The sequence below is a fragment of the Clavelina lepadiformis genome, chromosome 2 (assembly GCF_947623445.1).
Source record: "Clavelina lepadiformis chromosome 2, kaClaLepa1.1, whole genome shotgun sequence".
Classification (NCBI taxonomy): Eukaryota; Metazoa; Chordata; class Ascidiacea; order Aplousobranchia; family Clavelinidae; genus Clavelina; species Clavelina lepadiformis.
The window spans coordinates 7268985-7290820 of NC_135241.1; the positions used below are offsets into that span (position 1 = coordinate 7268985).

The 21836-nt window shown below is 34.8% G+C and overlaps 4 protein-coding genes across 5 annotated transcripts; all 4 read left to right on the forward strand.

Moving 5' to 3' along the window:
• Positions 1-6605: 6605 nt before the first annotated feature.
• LOC143444882 (uncharacterized) lies at positions 6606-7532 on the forward strand. Its single transcript, XM_076943678.1, has one exon. The coding sequence runs from the start codon at positions 6606-6608 to the stop codon at positions 7530-7532; it is 927 nt and encodes a 308-aa protein (XP_076799793.1).
• Positions 7533-8285: 753 nt separating this feature from the next.
• On the forward strand, positions 8286-9840 carry LOC143445351 (uncharacterized). Its single transcript, XM_076944399.1, has 3 exons — positions 8286-8551; positions 8664-8774; positions 8952-9840. Exons 1-3 carry the CDS (start codon positions 8504-8506, stop codon positions 9177-9179), a joined length of 387 nt encoding a protein of 128 aa, XP_076800514.1. The 5' UTR covers positions 8286-8503; the 3' UTR covers positions 9180-9840.
• Positions 9841-9880: 40 nt separating this feature from the next.
• Positions 9881-16306, forward strand: LOC143445350 (uncharacterized). Its single transcript, XM_076944398.1, has 7 exons — positions 9881-10412; positions 10986-11138; positions 12311-12541; positions 13126-13277; positions 13490-13555; positions 15403-15499; positions 15632-16306. Exons 1-7 carry the CDS (start codon positions 9933-9935, stop codon positions 15758-15760), a joined length of 1308 nt encoding a protein of 435 aa, XP_076800513.1. The 5' UTR covers positions 9881-9932; the 3' UTR covers positions 15761-16306.
• LOC143445349 (NADPH:adrenodoxin oxidoreductase, mitochondrial-like) lies at positions 16244-20591 on the forward strand. Of its 2 annotated transcripts, none has more exons than XM_076944396.1 (13): positions 16244-16384; positions 16543-16682; positions 16775-16870; positions 17116-17238; positions 17414-17458; positions 17587-17655; positions 17788-17889; positions 17975-18082; positions 18207-18300; positions 18386-18564; positions 19194-19365; positions 19898-20068; positions 20219-20591. In XM_076944396.1, exons 1-13 carry the CDS (start codon positions 16339-16341, stop codon positions 20347-20349), a joined length of 1476 nt encoding a protein of 491 aa, XP_076800511.1. In that variant the 5' UTR covers positions 16244-16338; the 3' UTR covers positions 20350-20591. The 2 variants fall into 2 exon arrangements, with proteins under 2 accessions (XP_076800511.1, XP_076800512.1); XM_076944397.1 differs by having other exon boundaries at positions 17788-17878; positions 18045-18082.
• The last annotated feature ends 1245 nt before the right edge of the window (positions 20592-21836 follow it).

The window sequence follows — 21836 nt, forward strand, 5'->3', positions numbered from 1 at the left end:
AACTTCTGTTATTAACGTCGTTGCATTCATATCCTACTTTTATGTTAGATTTTATTACATTGTGAATTCTAGTGAAAGTCATTGCAATTACACCATCAGTTACTACACACACCAACTACGCAAATACATATTAATATATTTATACGAAAAGAATAAGATGAATGTTATGGTTTATCATGGACATTCTGAAGTGCTTTACATAATTGATTTACCAACCATGTTTCAAAACGATCGCTTTAAAATATAAACAATGGCGGAAATGAGGTTAAATTTTTCACAAGACAAATTGTTTCAGATGCTCGTGTTGGTAACTACATAGTCATAAAGCGAATACAGTGAGACCTCGTTAATCCGGACCACTTCGTTTCGTCAAAAAATGTCGGTTTAGCGGGGTATCCGGATTATCGGAAAGTAAAAAATCAATCAATCTTGCAAATGCAGTACCGTGTTCAAAACGCAGTGTGCACCTTACTCCAATTCTAAGTACCGAGTTTCTGGCTGGACAGCAACTAAAATAAAATTATATTTATTGTATGATCTGACCCAGTGTCGAACCCCAGAACCACCGTATTAAAGACGAATGCTCTAAGCCAGAAGTGACGAACATGCGGCCGCAAATCGGTTTGAAAACCGCTCTTGCATGGCGAAGCATTCCGGCGGGACCAGCAGTCTTGAACTTTCTTTGACCTGTTTCTAATCTTTGTTGTTCTTTCTAATATATCAAAAGCTGATAGCACGATTGAGTTGCAGCAGTATGTCTTCAATAGATTGCCGCACTCAACCGATGTACTGTACGTTTTTTTTGCGACCGCGGAAGCGTTGTTTGTTACTGTTGATGAACAATTTATTTTTTCGTTTCTAAATTTTTTTACAAAGCGTAATGCTGTATAGTACTGTACTTTTGAATCAATAAAGACCGCAACGTTATTATGCGTAGATAATCGGCTATTGTTTCGTCAACTAACTACATACTGTATTAGGACAATCGTGAATCATTTTCGCTTAACTGTTAATAATCCGGTTTATCGGATTTTATTGCTATTGATTTAGCACATTTGTTCCAAAACTTTTGTGTCGGAGTCGGACAGCGGGGTTTCCGGATTAAAGGGGTAAAATGCATAGGAAGAAATCCGTTCCCGGCAGTTTTGTGTCGGATAGCGGGGATTCCGGTTCATCGGGGTCCGGATTAACGAGGTCTCACTGTACAACGCAATGTTAGGTGGTAATGGAAGACAGTGTACAGAACTACTGGAGTAAAGCAATAATATTGAGCAGATTTAAAACTTTGTTAAATAGACAGACAAAATAAGACCGGTTGCGATGATTTGTTATTCGACAGTATTTATTTGTTATTAGTGGTAAACAGTTGTCTTCTCAATGACACACAAGGTTTTTTGCATGAGAAAAACATGAGGGTGATTATGCGCCCTACGGTCTGGTTTTAACTGTTGTTGTTGATCTGGTAGAAGCTTTGTAGAAGCAAATTTCTTTTTGAGTTTAATTTTCTTTCAGAATCAGAAGATTAATGCCATGTGTTAGTTCTTAACTAGCAAATGATTTACAACAATAATAAAAGTTTTGCCATTGTGAAAAAGCATTCCTCTCGAAAAAGTTGCATTGTGGTGGGGATTATCATTAATCACAAGGATCATGACATTAGAAAACAGTAAATCATGGTAAAATCATGTAACTAGCATTAACTAAAAATTTAAAAAAATGGCAGCCATTCAATCTGTTGAGGTGCACTATTGTTGATTTAAAACATTAGCGAACTTTGGCCCAGTGCCACTACCCTCAACGGGTCAAAGTTTTTTCACAAAAACTGTTGACACTAATAGTGATAGTGGTCCAATATGTAATTGCACTTTAATAAGCAAATGAACTTTTCAAATACAGTGCAAGTCTTCAACCACTGGGTGACAGAGACAATTTGTCAAGTTTACCTGACATTTTCCGGTGATGTTTGAAGAAAAGTTTTGCAGATTAAGGGTAAATTTACTAATAAAAAATCGTTCAAAAATTTAATACTGAGAAAATATGATGTCTATGTTTAAAAAATCTACCAATCAAAAAATGGTAAACTCAGCATGAGTACGTGTTAAACATTAAAATTTTGTTTTCATACACTTGGGGAAATTTTATAGACTGGCTCCAATCCAGGAAAAGCCGAGTACACTGGAAAAAAAGTTATATATAATTAATTAATTTACAAATTTTAGGAATACAGTATAAAAGCAGGATGAAATTCTGCACGTGATGGTATAAATTTCGTTGTTGTACATTGAATATTACTTGTTTTATTTGGGTTTGAATCAGCAAGATAGAGTGTTTTTTCATATATTTTTTAACGTATCATGTAGCGTAGCCTACCTTTCCATAGACATCGAGTAACATTACTTTGCTATCCATAGCAATGCATTTTTGCGATAATTGATCTTGATCACTGGCTCCACCCCAAATTTCAGACCCAAGCAGAGAAAAGTAGTTAAAAAGAAACTATACAGAGAAGACTACTCCGCAAAAAATTAACATAGAGGAGAAATTAACCAGGTTTTTCTGAGTTGGGTGAGTTTGACGCAATGGAACTTAAAAAGTATTGTCGATAGAGACTCAAAATATTTGCAGTTTGGCACTCTTTGGCAATCAAAGTGAGTGGAAATTTTTCATTGTTAAAGTGAAGTAGGGTCTATCGGCAGTATTGCGGCCACATTTTTTCTTTGCGATTTGAAGCTCATGTTAAATACATTTGCCTGAGGCTAGAGAAAAAATTTTTTCACCATATTGTGCAGAATTTAATTTACTTTTTTACTATAATTTTATATTAATTTCAACTGATGCAAAAACGGAGCAAAACGATTTCTTCCAAGACTACTTTTTCCGGGTTATCGCGGACTCCTTTCAAATGCGGCCGCTTGTCCCTGCTTTTGCGGACGTATTTTTATGAAGAAGTTAGCCTTTTACAGTGTTGCAGTTTGGTGTATGCAAGACTGAAGAAGAATACTGGAGTTAAGAGCAATGCAAAATAAGTTTTTTTAATTTATTAAGTTGCAACTAATTGTATAATAAGAAATGTGTATGTTTAAATATTGTAATAATAAGGGAGAAGAATATTCAGATAACTTGGTTTGTGTAAAAGGAAACCACTACGATTTGTTTTTACTTTTGCATTTATACAATGGACGGGCCAAGTTTTAAAACGCTTTTAGTATACCTCGCATATCCTATAGGCATAACTTACCCGTAACGATTATCATATTTTTTCAGTGTATTGCAAAATTAAAAGAGTCATTACTCATTACGCTTTGAGTATTGAAAGCCACTGAGGCCCTTCGAATGGACATTTCGCCGTCTTTAATAGCTGAAAAAGCTGGGTTTAACGTTACTCGATCGTAAGCCTTCCTTGATTTCTTACTTGGTAACTCCATATTGCTCAAATAGACCAAAGTAAGCAAATAATTGAGTGCAAACAACGCACTTGATAAACGAGAATGACAACGTTTTGCTGTCCGTATTTCGGGGGTTGTTTGTAATTGTGATGCCACACAGAAAAATAAAAAGAAAACACTGAAAACATTCACAAAGACATCAAAAATTTTGTATATACACAGAAAAATACAGTTAATCGTGTGCGAAAAAAGAGCAACATTTGCTGGAGAAACAGCAGTTTAGCTTACAAAATGAAAAAAAATTTTTTGCCATTTTTCATAGCGTTCTGGTCTGTTTGAGATAGCCACGTTCTAAGGGTAATAACAAAATTTTTACTTGGAGTAGCTCCTTGAAATTTGCTAAAGTTGTTTTTAAGGAATATTAGATAAGGTTAATTTAAAAAAAAAATTTTTCGTTATAAATTTTTTTGGATAATTTTAGACAAATGTTTACCGGCCGCAATAGCGCCGATTGAAAAAATCTTACCACCCAGACAGCAACACAGTGTAGCGGCCTGGGTGGTATATTTTAATACAATTACATCATTTCTTGGAAAAGTTTTTTCTAGTTATTGATTGAAGTTTATGAACTTGTTTTTGGATACACACTTCAACTGTCGTTTGATCTTTGGAAACTTGCTCTGAACAACTACGTGTGAACACTCCTTTTAGTACGTTCCCAAGTTGTTTTCCAGCATCTGTGGTGATAAGAAGTCTTATTGGAAATGCCCGCTTCTTAACTTTAACACTGATTATTTTAATTTATCTATGTCTATGTGTCAGCTTTAGCTAGATGAATCTCACATTGTCAACACATTGTTTTCCTCGCTGCACATGTTATGAAATGCTGCGTTTTTCTTCTCGAACATTTTAACTCCCATCGCTTTTACATTTTCTAAACTCGCACTTCTACCAGCGAGTAGAGATCGAGCTTTAGTCGAGTGAATCTTTGAGATAAAGAGCGTTAACTGTGTGAATCAGCGAAATTAACAGACGAGCTGTCTGAGCTAGTCATGGAAATTGCAAATCATGTATTAGACATCTTATAAGCAATAGTATTACGTATGTTATTGGTTATTTGTAATATTGAGAAAGTGTACAGCATGCACCTATAATAAAAATCTTTTCTTGTACTATTTCTGTTGTTAAATTAAAACCTTTCGGTTGACAAAAGGTTAGGGTATTCTAACCGTACGCAACAATAGAGTCAGATGATTCAGCAGGTAAATTAAGTGAAGGCACCTTGATAAGTTAAGATAAGTCTGCTCTTCAACAGAAAGGGTTAGAATATGTCAATATCATAGGCTAAACGTAATAAACTTCTAGTGTACTCAAAAAGTGCGGCACTATAGTATATATAAACTCAAAAAACGGTAACCAACTAAAACAGTCACTCTGAAAAGTTTTTTAAAGCACCAGTGCACCACCAACTTCTAAACTTAGCCTACAGACCTCGCCTGGTTTAAGAAACAAAAACGAGCTTAACTAGCGCGAAATGGAGGCATGTTTGTTATATGGACATCTTATAGATATTGGAAACAGAACCAATTCAAAATGTTTTTGAAGGGGAACTGAAGTTATATTCAGGTTCTTTTAAGATAGAATAGAAATTTGCTAATCCCGAAAAAAAACAAACAAATTGCTTCTGTTTTTTTTTGTTAAAAAATTATTGTCAAATACATAGTATAGCGCTGGGAGCGGATTTAACACTGTATTGAGTGGGTGTTCAAGCCCGCATCAAAAACAAAGCAGCTGCTGAAAAAATCGACTCTGCAAAATTTTTAAACGCATTGCACGTGTTTTTATAAATTCACATTATTTATTGGTTGAGTGATATTATGATTAATAAATAGAGTTTTTAATCTCACAAGCGGAAAGCTGGGCTTGAGCGCGCCGGTGGCTGTTTTTTGAGGAGTGATGTGCAGAGCGATGCGCTTTCTTTGAATTAAGATCAAAACCACGAGCGCGTATCTTTTAAAGGTTATTCGTACGTCGCTCATTTTTTGCACAAAAAGCGCTTCGAAATCACAAAATGGATACAAATGGTTAGATTAAAAGGAAATTTAAGTTTCTGAACTGCTTTAAAACTTTTGATGTAATGATGTGATGGAAAATTGACTGTTTTAAGACTAATTTCGTGTACTATTTTCGCTTCTCAATGCTAATGGTAAAAATAAACAATACAATACATAATACTAAGCACATCAGAAGCGGTGATGGCCATTCGAAATGAAAGCTTTGTTTTTTGAGCTGATATCAATGGTCAATGAGACGTTGTCTGATGAGATGATAAGAGACTCACATAGACTAGCCGAGTTATCATCGTAGTATCGTAATTTGCCTCACGTTTCCGTTGTTTTTATAACGATCGTTAGGTATAACGTTTGAAAGTGAAGAACGTTAAATTATTTAGTGTCGGCATCTACAATCTAGAAGGTTTTTAATACCCTAATCGTCTATATTCTTTATTTTTTGTGGCGGGTGTGACCAAAACCATACCCTTCATCAATAACATCGGATTTCATGAAATTCCCTACCACGCGCATTTACTACAAACAATGATAAGCAATTATTAAGCTATGCACAAGTGCAATCTGTATGAATGCGGAACTGTGACCTTACATTTACATACACTTCAAAGTAGCACTGATAGTTACAAATCAGATAACAATAAGTCCAGATTTGGCTTTCAATAATTTTCATATTATGCAAACGGTGGTCGGACGATTCAACCCACGGACGGTTCAACCCGCGGACGATTCATCCCGCGGACCATTCAACCCGCGGACGATTCAACCCACGGACGATTCAACCCGCGGACCATTCAACCCGCGGACGATTCAACCCGCGGACGATCCAACCCACGGACGATTCAACCCCGGACGATTCAACCCCGGACGATTCAACCCGCGGACGATTCAACCCACGGACGATTCAACCCCGGACGATTCAACCCAGGACGATTCAACCCACGGGCGATTTAACCCATTTACAAAAACGTCTACGCAGTTCGTTATCAGGCACGGATGCCGCTTTTACCACTATACCAATACACATCTTGTGTTGAAATAAAAACAAGTTTATGTACAGTGTTGTAACTAGTAGACCTGCTTAGCGAAAAATAAATAAAGCCTACACGTTGATTAAAATTCAAACCTTAGAAAATGTACTTGCACAAGGATGCCTAAACGTTCTACTTCAGAAAGAAATATTAGAAGAAGACGCCAAAATGGTACTGCAGCACATCCTGTACCAGGAGAGATTAACTTTCAAATTCCACCAGAGTACCTAGAGATAGTGCTATATGATTCGGGGGAAGGAGACAGGCAACGGATCATTGCCTTGGGCTGCGTGGAACTTCTTCATTACCTGAACCAAGGTCTCTTTCTCGCAGACGGAACTTTCGACGTCGTTCCTGGCATCTTCTTCCAGCTGTACACCATTCACTGCAAGGTTGGACACAGTTATCCACCTATAGTTTACTTTCTCTTGCCCAACAAGTCTCAAGAAACGTATACAAAGATGTTGCAAGCCCTCAGGATTATACGTCCAATGGCACAGCCCGATAAAATTCTTTTGGATTTTGAAATCGCTGCTATAAATGCATTTAGGTCTGAATATCCTTCAGCAACCGTTTCCGGTTGCTATTTTCATTTGGCTCAGTCCGTTTTAAGAAAAGTAAACGAACTCGGTCTGAAAACCAGGTATGAAACCGACAGCATCTTCCAAATGTTAGTGAAGTCGCTGTCTGCATTGTCTTTTGTTGCAGTCGCTGACCTGGAGAGTATTTTTGAACAACTTGCCAACACATTTCCAGACGAGGTTGCCTGCAACGATCTTTTAGTTTACTTTGAAAGCAATTATATCCGTGGTTCAAGAACAGGACGCCATCAACGACAGGCTAGATTTCCCCCTTCGTTGTGGAATCATTACGACGACGCGATACTTTGCGAGCCCAAAACAATAAATTGCACAGAAGGGTTTCACAATGCCCTCAAATCACTATTTCTGTGTTCTCATCCGAACATTTGGTCATTTCTGGACGGTATAAAACGCGATATCGCGATACAACGGCTCGGTGCTCGGTGCTCGGTGCGCAGTTGTTAATTTGGACCAACCACGAAGGAAATACACACACCTGGCTCACAGACTTTCGGCAAAGGTTTGCACTTATGCAAATGAGCCAGATAAATTGATGTATCTGCGTGCAATCGCTCATATGTGCTAATTAATTACCGTTTGTAGTACCCTTTTCAGCTTTGTGTTTTATACGTGCTGTGTTTGTGTTCAGGTTCATGTTCTTAAGCTTGCCTGTAAATAAAACAACTTTCTTTCTAATTAATCGATGTATAAACAGGTGTCTATAAAAATATCTGTAATTTGTGTACATGCAAAAAAAGAAATACACACATTTACGTACGTGGGTCGAAAGCATTTTGTCTTTTCAAAAACTTCAAAAATGTTAACTTAATGCTAAAAGGTGAACATTTTATATAATAACCGATCTACACGGGTAAATACAAAAAATAATAGCAGGCGTAGACAGAAATGTACGCAAAGTACTGTATAGGGCAAAATAACAATATTCAAGGTTTTACTGGAAAGCAGAAAACAATAAGTGTTTTGATGTACAACCAATGCTAACAAGAAGTGGTAAAAGAAAAAAAAGGAAACACAAAAAGCTCTATATTAGTTTAGGCCTATATATTAGCTTTATTTAGCTTACATAATATTGGCTACAAAGTAACTTGGTGATAAGTTGATAACCTAAGCCAATAGTACGTGAAAGGTCCGTGGGTTGAATCGTCCTAGGTTGAATCGTCCTGGGTTGAATCGTCCGTGGGTTGAATCGTCCGCGGGTTGAATCGTCCGGGGTTGAATCGTCCGTGGGTTGAATCGTCCGTGGGTTGAATCGTCCGCGGGTTGAATCGTCCGCGGGTTGAAAGGTCCGTGGGTTGAATCGTCCGCGGGTTGAATCGTCCGCGGGTTGAATCGTCCGCGGGTTGAATCGTCCTGGGTTGAATCGTCCGTGGGTTGAATCGTCCGGGATTGAATCGACCTGGAACCATTTTCATATTATGCAAACACCAAAGGCCAAGAAAATGTGCAGTACATGGTTTAAAATGGTAGCTACTATTAAATCTTTATTTACCAAGACAAGTTCAATCTGTACCTTACTTCTAACGAAGGATGATTTTTTTTCTGATCTTAATCACTAAAATACAGAACACCTTTCAGATGATTGTGCTGGACAACACAAATCTTCCTTATTCAACTTACACAAACGGGACTTTAACATACTGCCTATTTGGAATTTTGTGCAACGAGCCATTGCAAGTCCTTTTTATGGTGCTATTAATAGAAAACTCGTACACCTAAGCTTGGCACAACCACGTAAAAATAAAATTTTAACTGCCAAATATGGTTATAATTTCTGCAAAACAGTCATGCCCATGATTTTTTTTCGTTTCAATGATAATTAACTTGATAATGGATGTTTGCTATGTTTATATAGTTGATATTTAGGTATTTACCACGTCTTTGCGATATGTTACAATATCTTCTGAGTGTGTGGAGGCATCAAATTTAAAATTATGGCTGAGGATGAAAGATAGCAGGATGCTACAATTTTTTGACAATCTTCCCTTGCCCCAAGCAAAAGTTTCCATTTGGAGGATTATTGCAGTTAAATATGATCAATGGTGGTGGATTGGAACAATCCCGGAAGATTTAGCACCTGAAGATGAGCTGTGAATCAAATTTATGCATCCCCATGGTCTAAGGCCGACGAGACTGGCCAAAACGAGATGACATTATATATGTTCCCAAAAACAGATCTTATGAATGTAATGTAATGAAAATGTCTTACACTTACCATCAGCAGACCTGGTAAAGTGTTTTGATAGAAAATAAGTCACGTTTAAACATAATTATGACGAACTACATGATTTACACCCCAAGAAAAGACCATGTCATAACAAGTTAAAACAATTGTTAAAACTTTTTAAAGTACTAATAAATATATTTACTTGAAACATTCTTATTGAAATGTTTGTAAATTTACCCATTTGGAAATGTGATGTGAAATTAATTCTTAGCGCAATTTAATGGGCTTATTCCAGAATGTAAAGTTGGTAATGTGCCCTGATTTATCACCTAATGATTTAATCCCATACGCAGCCCACTATGTGCACATTTTAAACGAAAAATGCTTTTTATGCCTTTGTAGTCATGTTATATAGATGCTAGAGAAACAATTGATATATACCTGCACTGCAATAATCTTACTATGCAAGAAAGAACAAGTTAAAAATAAACTTGCCAATAATTTTTTTAGATATGAATAATTGTAAGAGTTTGATTTAGTTAGGGGATTAGAACTGTATTGAATAAAATCACATTCCTTGACAGAGATTTTAAATCGTTCAATATCCTGTAAGGTATATTATACATATGACAATAACTTGGTTATTTAGGAATCAACTTTAGGCCAATTTTTTCTTTAAAATGAAAAGATTAACAAAATCATTTATTGCTGGAAGATGCACAGAGCTTGTTGGGATTCCTTTATCTTGGTGTGTAAAGAATGTTGAAAACAAAGATTTCTTTATTCTGGATTTACGCCTGTCACTTCTCGAAAATATGGAAAAGCAAGTTACATATGTTTTTGATGAAATTTTTCGAAACAGTTTGCTTAAGCTTAATAAGAAACTCAACTACCTGGAAGATTGTGAAAATAAATTGGTCTTGGAAAAACCAGAATTAATCTTGAAGATTGACCTGTCATTGAATCAATTGACTACAGTCAAAATGTCAGATTTTGCCCCATTTATAGAAGTGAGGTGTTTAGATTTGTCATTAAACTGCATTGAAAGTTTTTCTGGTATCATTGCTTGCCCGAAGCTAACAGCTGTGTATCTATCGTACAACAACATACATCAATTACCAAAGAATGCATTAGAACACTGCCACAATCTGCAGATTTTGGTACGGAAATTGTAAAATTCTATTGTTATTTGTAACCTAAAATCTATGAAGTTTTTCTGCTATCAGGATAGTTTCATCATCATACCCTCATTTTTTAAATAATATATTTTTAAGCTAGTTGTATTTGATTTAGAAAAATTTCATGAAGAATATCTTTCAGTGAATACTGACACAGTTTTGGTTAAGTGTATGATTTAGAAATCATTATTTGCAATTGTCAATTTCCGGGTGGACATAACTTCACAACTGGAACCTAAAAAAAGTGATAATTACGTTACAACTTTATCGAATACTGATACATGATGACATTTATGAATGATTGTATGCGAGCCGACTTTTAAATGTGTGCTGTATCTAACTAAGTGGTTGAAATGGACATTAAGTAGTAATGTTTGTAAATTCAAGACCCAGTTAGCCACCCACTTAATCCACCACTGGTTTCTGGGTAAAAACAAAATTTCTGGTTAAAGTTGTCAGGATTTTGTAACCGATTACTTAAATTAAGAGCGTATATATTCTGGCATAGTGATAATATTCAAACCGAATCAATTTAACAGCATTATTTTGTCTTAGGACCTTCGATCAAATCAGCTTACTGATTTAACTGCTCTTCCGCCGCTTCCTAATTTGAAGGAACTGAATGTTAGCTTCAACGCTCTTATGACTTTAGATGGACTTCATGTTTTACCAATTCTTCAAGAAATTCATGCTGAGAATAATAGAATTGTATAATAATCATTAAATGATTTATATACATAAAATGTCAATATACATATTAACCATATAAACAGTATTCTAATCATTTAAATTACATATTTCCATCAAAGTTGTAAACATACTGCACTGTTTGTTGGGATGATCAAATTAGAATTTCGAATACACAGGTATTCCAATCCAATGGATTTGGATCCAAATTGTGTAGTTCAACAAATCTTGGGATTCAAAAATTCTTAGTTACGTATAAGCCCACTTGTAACATTAATAAAGATTACTGGCTACAACCATGTTGGCGAGGCCACAAGTTTTGTTATCATTACTTGGGTATTTTCATTGCTTTTTCACACATAACAACTAACTCTGTCACGTTACGTCAAACTCACGCTTGCGCCCAGACGCACAGAGGGAAAAAGAAAAGGATGTGACGAAAAGGTGTGGAAATTGGCAATCGTTGCACAGACAACTAAACCTATGCTGTAAAACATTAACCGCATTCCAACCGACGCATTGTTTAAAAACAAAGCATTTGTCATAAAACTTTGAGACTGTACATATGAAAACAAAAGACATATTCATAGAATGAGTACAAAAGCCAAAACAGTAGAAAGCATTTTACATTTTTATTTAGTCTTCGTTCAAGTCACACTTCCCAAATGTATCCTCAGAAGACACGTTGTAAGCATATCATCAATGGAAAATTTTCTTTGGGTCATAATGTTGTGGAAACAAGAAGTATAGAAAGCCATACGTGTTCAGCACATTTACAATTTTTAAATAAATAATAAAGCTGATGTCTACAAAAATACATTTTTAATTCGCCGACTGTCGCTAATTTTTTGGAAAAATTCCCAAACTTGGGCTTGCATAAGTGGGCTTATAGGTCTACAATACTTTTGGAGTTTTCAAACAACAAAGTTTAAAAAATCTGCTGAGCGCTGGGTTATTCAGAATTGTTTTAGGAAAATTAAATTGCATTTTGTTAACATTGTTGCTACTCACTAGATATGAAACGTTTAGATTCGAAATTCTAGATTTGCTATCTCTATTCTAGAAACCATTAGGATTCTACTTGGGACATCAGTAGCTGTTTGGTTTATTTACATTTTCTACTGTATCCAGGTTTGGTTTTGACTTTTAATTTACTTGACACGATCTTTGATTTTTTGTTGTGATACTTTTAGAACAATATTGTTGGAATAAGTGCTTGCACAAAATTGCGACATGTACACTTGTCAAACAATTGTCTTGATCTGGTCAAGGATCTTGCAGAGGTGCTCAAACATCTCATAGAACTTGTGCAAGTAGATCTTAATGGAAATTCTGTCTCTGATGATCCACTTTTGTTGAAAAGCTTAAAGTGTAGCTCTCTTGTAATTGTAAATGGAAAATCTGTGAAGACTGCAAAAGAGAAGGTGAACTAGAAAAAGTAAAACTGTTAATTTCTAAGTATTATAGTTTCACTACATTTGGCAACGTGTGGCCCTTTCAGTTTCAGCTTTCACATGTTGTATATTTTGATGTAATTGAACATGGTGCTTAAACGTTAGTTTGTAAAAGTGAATTTGCACTTGCGATTAAATTATTATCTATTAATAACATTGTTTATTTTGGAATTGCTGTTATACATTTATAATATCATGTTCTGTAGGCCTATCGCCTAAGTATATTTTTTCAAGGAGTTAAAAATCTGTGTATGGTTGTACTTAGGCTAGTTACTTACGCTCGTATATCTGTAAAAAAACTTTTAAATACTTTAAAACTTTTTAAAATTAAATTGTATATAGGTGTAAGTTTTTACTCTTTATCATCATTGCAATTCTATGGCTGCTTGTCACAGTCTGCTGCTTTTTCTGATATCATGTACATGTTAAGTTGTACAGTGTCATATATTGTTTATGGCATTTCAGCAATTTTTGTACATTTATCACTGGAATAGCCTAGATCACAGTTAAACACTGGTTTACCTAAACACGTTCGTTAATAAGAATTTTTGTAGTTTGCTGGAGTTGGTGGTATGTCTCCACCTGCATACAATGATGAAGACAGACAGAAATTAAAAGAAGCTGTTCGAGAAGCTATGGAAGAAAATTTGCAAAATAAACAGCTTAAGCATGATGCAAGTTTGCATTTTCTGCATACCAAGTTACTGTGAGTTTTTTTACCACTCTTGAAGTGTTTAAATATGTTCAATAGACTAAAAACGTGTAATTTAATAATAGCTATCAACTAAGCATTTTTGTGGTAAGAAAGCATGTCCTTCTTTGCACTTTATTCATTTTTTTCATAGTAAACGGCAACTCGTGAACTGTAATGTACATAACTTTTTTGACCAATGCAGTAATTGTAAAAATTTTCTTTAGATCTCTTTTAGCTGAAATGGATACATACAAAGAAAAGTTACAAACAGATACTGAAGCATGGTGCAGGTATTGGTATTCTGCTATAGGACAACTATACAATATCTGAACACAATGAAGATATGTATGGTATTTACTTAATGAGCAAAAGGCAATCATTTATTTTACGATATTTATGTCATCGACATATTCACTAATTTTTTTCTTGTCTTCTTTCAAAGTTCTTACTGGTTAGAGAGAAAAATGTGGCAACAAACACATTAAAATTAACAGTATTATAATTATAGAGTGTATTTGGTTTTTATCACAAGCTGCTTTTTTGCAAAACTTGAAAGTAATTTTTTCAAATTTCAAAATTCTGGTTGTAATAATATACTATCGTAGGTGAAAGTTTTTAAAGAGGCATATGGGTTTTAAAGAATTGGTAATTTCTATGTTTATTTTTTTATTTAGTAAAATTATGGAAAATGAAATTATGATTCCCATGGGAATCCCTGAAATTTTGTATGTGAACTAGGCTTGCCTGATGCTATCTCATATTGGAATATGGCAAAAATCACATATCTCTACATCCCATTACATGACCCAAAGTCAAAAGTGGATTTTTGGGCCTAAAACACACACATTTCCTAGTTTTTCATACCAATTTCTATCCAAGTTTTCCGCTCAACCTGGAAATTAGAAGCACGCCAAATGCTAGGGGAATTCCCAAGCTAAAAAACAACACCAACCAATAACCATGCTGCTCTCTGATTGGTCTAAGCATGTTTTTTATAGCCCTAAGTAAGATTCTTAACGAAATCTTAATTTTTGATCCAGCCTCCTTCAATACCATTCTTTGCTTTTCAAAGGAACTGTTTATGATACTTTCCCAAAAGAGGCTCATTTCATGGCTTCAGATACATGTTGTAGTGTTTGTCAGGTTTCTTTATCGATTCCTTCGGAATTGCAATCTGTGAAATTTCATGCTTGCTTACTCAATTAGAATGACTTACTACCTACTACACAACAAATTGTGCTCATAGCCACAGTTATGCTTGGGTGCACTACTGAGGTTACAGATCATCGTCTTGTCTTATGGCTACAATAGCTTCAGGTGTGCTTGTTACATAGCAGATTTTCATTATTGTACTGCTCATAACCCAATAATCACATGCATTTTGATGTTTGTGATCTTTTTTGGTTCAGCTTGTAGTGTTATATCGAAATTTGCATTGTATCGGGGTACCTTCTTATTATGTTTCACTGTACTACAGTGCTGATAATGACAGTTATCAAAATAGTTGCTAGGACCTCATAGATTTAATTAAGGTGAAGTTTACAATTTGATCTTCAAATTTCTATCATAGTTTGATTATTTATATTAATTATAATCAATGGAATTATCACTAAGTAATGAAACCTGTGTAATTGTTTTCTTTTTGCTAAGACCATCATGTCACCACCACACAATGATCACTTACTTTATTTGTAGTGAAATACCCAGGATGAGTGACATAGATACTAATACGGGCTTGTTCAAATGGCGGATCCGGATCTTTTCAACTTTTTGTGTGGATCTTCTAATGTAGTTTTGAAACAATCATGCAGCTGTAGCTCACTTCACTTTTGACTTTTACAAAGTTAAAAATAAGTTGTAGGCCCTACAATGTAGGGTGCATTTACATACATAAAGCACCAGAAAAATTAAAGCATGTCCAATATGTTTACTATTCGTATTTAGTGGATCATCACGTTGGCTGTTGTGGATCATGGCAGAAATCATTTGAACACCCCTGTACTAATACTTTTACTTTATTATTGTATCCTAATATCCTGGGCCAGTGTTAATTTTGTTTTACCTAGGAAAATTTGCCACCGGTAATATTATTGTCACCTGTTGTGGTATCATTGTAATAAAAACCTGCCCTTTGCAGCTATATCGACACTATCAGTCCTGAAGAAGTTGAAGCATTATCTATGGACAAAATACGGAATTTTGCCTTAAAAACAGATGGCTTATATGTTGTTTCTGTAAGTTACTAAATTTTTATTGTAAACATTTGCTTCACTTTTTTACCTACTGGTACTTTTTAAACCTTTTGAAGCGATACTAGAATCACTATATTTCTTTTAGCATCCTTGTACATTTTTACCTTTGTTTAGAATGGCAAAAAACTGGTACAACATAATGAGGGACCTTCAAAACAGAAAAATAAATTTCATGCGGCACTCCGCGATCCAAAGGATGTTTTGAAAGCTGCAGCTGGAGTTTTATCTCAATCCACTGAATGAATTTTAAGCAGTGTTTATAATTCCTATTTCCTCACATTTTTGTTTATACTTATTAATAATTAATTAATACTGTGAGTTTTTTACTGTAAAATGAGTTACTGTAATTAATACGTTCAAAGTGTTTTAATATTCAGGTATGTTGCACAAACATTGGTCAGTGTTCTGTAATTTTTTAATAAATAGGATATAACACAAATTGGCAAAAATTGTATTAACTGTTGTATTTGTTATTGCACTTGATAATAATGCTTCCATTATAAGTTTTAAATAATGTTTATTGTATAATGAATTTGTCTTCATTGATGCATCTATCGACATTTAAGGCTTTGCATGCTTTTTTGTAGAGTCTAATGAAAAATTTTGATGATAGACAGTTACCTTTAAGCAGTGCATTGGTTGAATACAAAGACATGTTATATTCACTGTATTTTATTTCATTCATATAACTCTTGTCACTGTATCATACTTCCAAGTTGGTGTCTTATTGACTGAAGTGGTGTTCCAACAAATAATACATGTATACTTTTTGATTTTTGAAAACGTAGATGTTTAAGGAAATTGTTTTTAATTGAGCAAAAATGCTATTAAGAAACTGCTTCATTCGATCATGGGGCGCATTTAAAGGTTAGTTGTCAACTGATAGGACTAGTAGTCCTAACACTTTGCTCCTTGTTGAATAATCTGCTATGTTGTTTATCCTCATAAAATGTATGATCTGTGGTAAAAACAGAAGTGATGCTTATACTAATCTGTAATGGTTCTTTGTTCATGTTTTTCAACAGATATTTGCAAGCCCAGTGTTGCTCACACCCAGCATAATTTATTTCGATTTTATGTCAATGATGTTCCAAATGATTCTCCCAAAGTATGTGTGGTTGGTAGTGGCCCATCTGGATTTAGTATTACACAAACACTCTTGAAGGTTTGCACCAATGTTTCATTTAAATCTGTTGGTTTGGTTCAATTTTTGTTTAATTTTGAGAGAGTTCATACATTGATTGATGATGTTTGCAGAATCATCCATCATTGTTAGTGGATATGTATGAAAAGCTTCCTGTACCATTTGGATTGATAAGATACGGTGTTGCACCAGATCACCAAGATGTGAAGGTTAGTTGTCATTTAGCAAGTATACTACTTTTCTTTAATTAACAGCTACATAAACACTTGTGTTGAGTATCCTGTGTTTAATACTCTTGGAAACAGGATAGTTGTTGGAGATGCAGAAATTTAAGTTATTATTGATACTTCTGCTAAACAAGTAATGTACTAGTTTTTTTGTTGTACTTTGCTGCAGTATTTACTTATGCAATGTATGGAATTAATGCTGCTTTGACATTTCACATATTTTCCAGAATTGTATCAATGGGTACAATAAGACAGCTGAATCACATCGCTTCTCATTTTACGGAAACATTGAAGTTGGCAAGGATGTATCGTTAGATATGTTGTGGTCGCAATACCATGCTGTCATCCTTGTAGGTAAACATACCAAGATAGCTCTTCACTATATCTACATCTCAGTTTATCTGCTACTGATTTATTCTTCAAAAAAGTGATTGTTACTAATATTCCTAATGCGGGTAATAACATTTGCAAGGTACCCTGTAGATTATGAAAACATTTTACTAAAATTGCAATGTATTCATACAGTGCACTGGAGCTCAAAAAGAAAGGAATCTCAACATCCCTGGCCAGGTACTTTACGATTAACCTTAGTTTGTTGTGGAGAGAACTGCAGCACTTTAATTACTTGTTTGAAATTAGAAAAAATAAAGTGTTGAATAATATTGTTTCTTTGATATTATTTTAAACTTAATTTTTAGAAATCAAAGAACATATTTACATCAAAGCAATTTGTTGGTTGGTACAATGGGCTGCCAGAATATCAGAAGGTTTTTAGCTTTTTTAAACATAAACTAAAAGCAATGATTTTTAATAACATATATATCTGAAATTATTATCACTCTTTTTGATATTAAAAAAATTAATTCCAAGTTTTTTGTATTTTGTCATACATTTTTTAGCTTGACATTGATTTATCTGGCGGCAATGCTGTTATTGTTGGGGTGGGCAATGTTGCTTTGGATGTTGCCAGAATGCTTCTTAAACCTCAAGGTCTGCTTAAGGTATTACCATGGCTTGTATTTAGTGACGCTAGTATTTCTTGAATGAAAAACATAATTGATTATTTGCATGATTTGTTTTTATCAGGAGACTGATATTGCGACAGAGGCTCATGAAAAACTATTGCAGTCAAATATCAAAAATGTTTTTTTGATAGGAAGGCGTGGACCGCTTCAGATGGCATGCACAAGAAAGGTTTCTGTTTGCTGAATGTAATTTCTTTGTGTCATAATGGCTAGCTAACGTTAAAAGTGTTACTGCGAAGCTTTTGTTTCAAAAGTAATGCTTCATGTCAACAATATACATTTTAATCAACAAGGAACTTTCGGAAATAACGGATCTTCCCCATATATCAACTAGCATTGAAGAGGAACACTTTGGCAAAGCTGTTCAAGACGCTTTGAAAAAGAAAGGTTATACACAGGATTTTCTCTTCACAACCTGGGTTTCTATAGTGTGTCGTACAAGTGCTATGGAAATTATTGCTTTTGTTTGCAGATTTGAAGCGAAGGAAACAACAGCGACTTGTCAGCTATTTGTTAAAAATGGCAAAAATGTCCAAGAGCAATGTTTCAGCTGATAGCAATCTCTCCGTGTTGTTTTTGCGTGCACCTCTTGAAATTATTACAAATAACAAACTAGTGAAATCAATTAAATTTTTAAAATACCGAATGAAAGTAAGTGTGAATTTTATCTGATTTAGAATCGAAATCCTTTTCATTAGTGTTTGTCAACATTGTACTCAATGTACATCACTACTGGATCGCAGACTTAGCCTATCGGTCCTTATAGAATCTATAATTATAATTATACACTTTTAACTCGCCAACCTAAAAGAAAGAATGTACAAACGAATAGCTAACACAGTAGTTCTGTGTTAACAATAATATAAGTTTTTTGTAGTAAGTTGATTTCTTTTCAGTAAGCGTTTTCTACTTATTTGGATAGAGAAAGTTAATTGTTTCCTTGGTGTTAATATATGTGGGAATGCGTTAATTTGTTTCAAACGGTGGTTGGTCATTGCAACCCATGTACGATTAAACTTTGGACAATGCAACCAACGAACGACCTACCCACATTGGTCCAGTCGTCATGGAATTTACCTCCTTGGCTTAAATGTCCCAGGTTGAGATAACATGGAACCGTTTCAAAGAGCTTATAAATGTTATACTATGTTAGATAAATAATTGAAGAAGTACAGTACAATAAAATATACAAAATGTCAAAATGCGGCGTAAAAGATTATTATAGTGTGTTCTGAATTTCCTAACATCATACGGGTTTATACGACTGATTGTTTTAACAGGATGACAATCCTTATGAAGCGAAACCTGTTTCCACGGAAGAAGTAGAGGAAATTCCGTGTGATCTTTTAGTGTCTTGCATCGGTTATGATAATGAGCCTATAGATTCTGCAAAAATACCTTTCGAAAATGGAAAAATCGTTCAAGTTAATGGTCGTATTTTAGACGATGAAGGTATGTATTTTTGCAGTTGGCTAAAAAGTCCTGAAGGTGAGTGATTTTCATCCTATAGCCAACTCCCCTCAAGGTTTCGTACAACTCCGCGCTTAGCGGTCATGTTTCGTAACCGTTTTGCACACGCCATTGTTTGGTGTAGTTCGATGACCAACCACGCTGGCAAAGGCCAGCAAAGTTTTGAAACTAGGATGGGCGAGTAATTTTTGTAAATGTTTTTCCAAACATGTTTTCATTAGCCTTGGCCTACCCTTTGTTTATCGATAAACATCTTTCACCCATTGTAAACGATTTGGTTGCGTAGCTTTTGTAAAGCTATACCAAAAAGTGTTTGTTGATTTTTTTATGGTACCGCACATGTCTATAGACGTAATTCAACTTTCTAAATCCGACATTTTGACGTAGGATTTCTGTCTATTCTTGTTTGCTATGCTATTTATTTAGTTAGATACAGTAGACGTCAACAAACTAAAAACTTTGCAAAATTTTTGCAGTAGTGGCATTTCAATGTTCAATCTGTTTATTAATGAAGGATTGTATGCATGTGGTTGGTGTAATCACGGTGCTAAAGGCGTTCTAGCTGACAGTTCAAACGACAGTATGCTCACTGGGTCGACTGTGTTATCTGATCTACATTTTTTGTTTGCAAAAAAAGGAAATCTTAGTGGAAGTAGACAGATAATTACACATTTTAAAAATTCAGGTTTGTTTTACTGCAGGTTGACCAACCGTACTGCACTAAATTACCTAAATTTTAATCGTTTATCAATTTGCAATGAGCATTTATGTCATAAGTTGATTTTAGATGTTTGCACTTTATAATTTAAGACAAGAAACCGTGTTTCTGATTCAGGTAAAACTATTGTCAAGTGGAACGACTGGAAGAAAATAGACCATTTTGAAGTAACTTCCGGAAAAAAAATGAACAAAATACGGGAAAAGGTCTTGTCATATGATGAAATGATTTCATTCGTGAGAAGCTGATCTGAAGTATTTAAAGATTTGGAAAAGTCTTTAACCTGAACCATGCTTCATATTGTTGTCATTGTCGTCACTTTCTGCGTTAAGCTTGCAACTTATAGTTTACTGAAAAGTCGCCTAAACTTCTAAAGCCACACTGTGGTAGCTGTCCGTTGGCAAATATCAAGTTATGCAGTGCTTTAACTTTTCGGTTAGTTATTTCGTTGCTTTATTCGATAATCAAATAATAAAAAGCTATTAATAATAATTAATGCATAATCTTCTCTTGCTAGTACCCTTAAAGACGACAGGGGCCCAGTTTTAAGAAAGCAGTAAAACCGGCCCACCCGAGGTAGGCTATGCCATGTCCGTCTCTTCTACCATTTAAATATGCTATTTATAACTAAATGGAAACGAGTAAATAATGGGAGTTGAAATTTTATTATAAAGGAGCTAAACTAGAGGATTGGCAATGACTCCCCTTTCAAGAAACTTACATAAAATACTTAATTCGAGTTGATCCACTATAATTAGGCCTAGATTTCATCAATAAAGTAAACGAATAACTTAAACCTCTGTCTGAACACAAAAAGTGTGTTTTAAAGTGAAGTTATTTATCCACCAACGCGTATGTTACAATTGTACCAACGCGAATTCTGTTTATTTCCTAAAGCTTTCTTGTTGACAGAAATTCTATTTTCTTAGCTTAGTTTCAGATATTCATTGCCGTGAATTACAAACAGCAGAACATATCCTCTTCGACTGTCGTGTCCTGCAACCACCCATAGGCCAAGACGACCTAAAGACCCCTGACGAGGAAGGGAAGAGATGGCTGCAATTGGTAGCTGAATATGTTTGAGCCGACCTCATACGAAAGAAGAAGAAGAAGAAGAAGAAGATTGCCGTGAATTGACTCGAACCTTTCATATCCATAGAATTGAGTGACAACCGTCAGTACTAACAAATGACTCCAATTGCGACTCAAGTTTCATGACTTGGTTACGAGTTTCGGTTCAACTTACAAAACTTTTTGTCTACTATGGATTCTTTAGCAAACTGTAACTGCAATTTTTAAAATGCATTGATAGTAGAGAATCAGTTTTTTTGAATTCTCACCCAAAGGCAGGAAGTGGAACTGCACAATCCTGTAGAAGTAGTGGTTAATGCTGAGCTAAATAGAAATATCAAATGAAATGTCATTTTAAACTTACAGTTGTTTACTGTGACGCGTGTAAGTGCTGAGGTGAAAAAACAAGGATTGAAATGTTCTCAACTTCAGTTCTTGTATTGGATAAGCTGCAACTTTAATTCAAATAACAGAGTGCAGGCTTAAGATCAGACAAAAGAAGAAAGAGTTTTGAAAAACCTGAGCACTGAAAAATATGGTTATAACTTTGATCAAATGATTATAATTAGTAAAGTATTTTTTAACAAACATCTAAGTCACCACCACCAAAGTGGCGCCACCAGCCTCAAGTAAATCACGCTTCGACCTAACAAAATCTTAAAGA

Excerpts from the sequence above, each read along its gene's own strand:
- LOC143445349 (XM_076944396.1), top strand. The coding sequence starts at position 16,339 with ATGCTATTAAGAAACTGCTTCATTCGATCATGGGGCGCATTTAAAG. Across the intron at positions 17,459-17,586 it reads ATCTCAACATCCCTGGCCAG|AAATCAAAGAACATATTTAC; the intron begins GTACTTTACGAT and ends CTTAATTTTTAG. Across the intron at positions 17,890-17,974 it reads AACCTCAAGGTCTGCTTAAG|GAGACTGATATTGCGACAGA; the intron begins GTATTACCATGG and ends TGTTTTTATCAG.
- LOC143444882 (XM_076943678.1), top strand. The coding sequence starts at position 6,606 with ATGCCTAAACGTTCTACTTCAGAAAGAAATATTAGAAGAAGACGCCAA.
- LOC143445350 (XM_076944398.1), top strand. The coding sequence starts at position 9,933 with ATGAAAAGATTAACAAAATCATTTATTGCTGGAAGATGCACAGAGCTT. Across the intron at positions 10,413-10,985 it reads GCCACAATCTGCAGATTTTG|GACCTTCGATCAAATCAGCT; the intron begins GTACGGAAATTG and ends ATTTTGTCTTAG. Across the intron at positions 13,556-15,402 it reads GATACTGAAGCATGGTGCAG|CTATATCGACACTATCAGTC; the intron begins GTATTGGTATTC and ends TGCCCTTTGCAG.
- LOC143445351 (XM_076944399.1), top strand. The coding sequence starts at position 8,504 with ATGCAAACACCAAAGGCCAAGAAAATGTGCAGTACATGGTTTAAAATG. Across the intron at positions 8,552-8,663 it reads GCAGTACATGGTTTAAAATG|ATGATTGTGCTGGACAACAC; the intron begins GTAGCTACTATT and ends AACACCTTTCAG. Across the intron at positions 8,775-8,951 it reads CATTGCAAGTCCTTTTTATG|GTATTTACCACGTCTTTGCG; the intron begins GTGCTATTAATA and ends GTTGATATTTAG.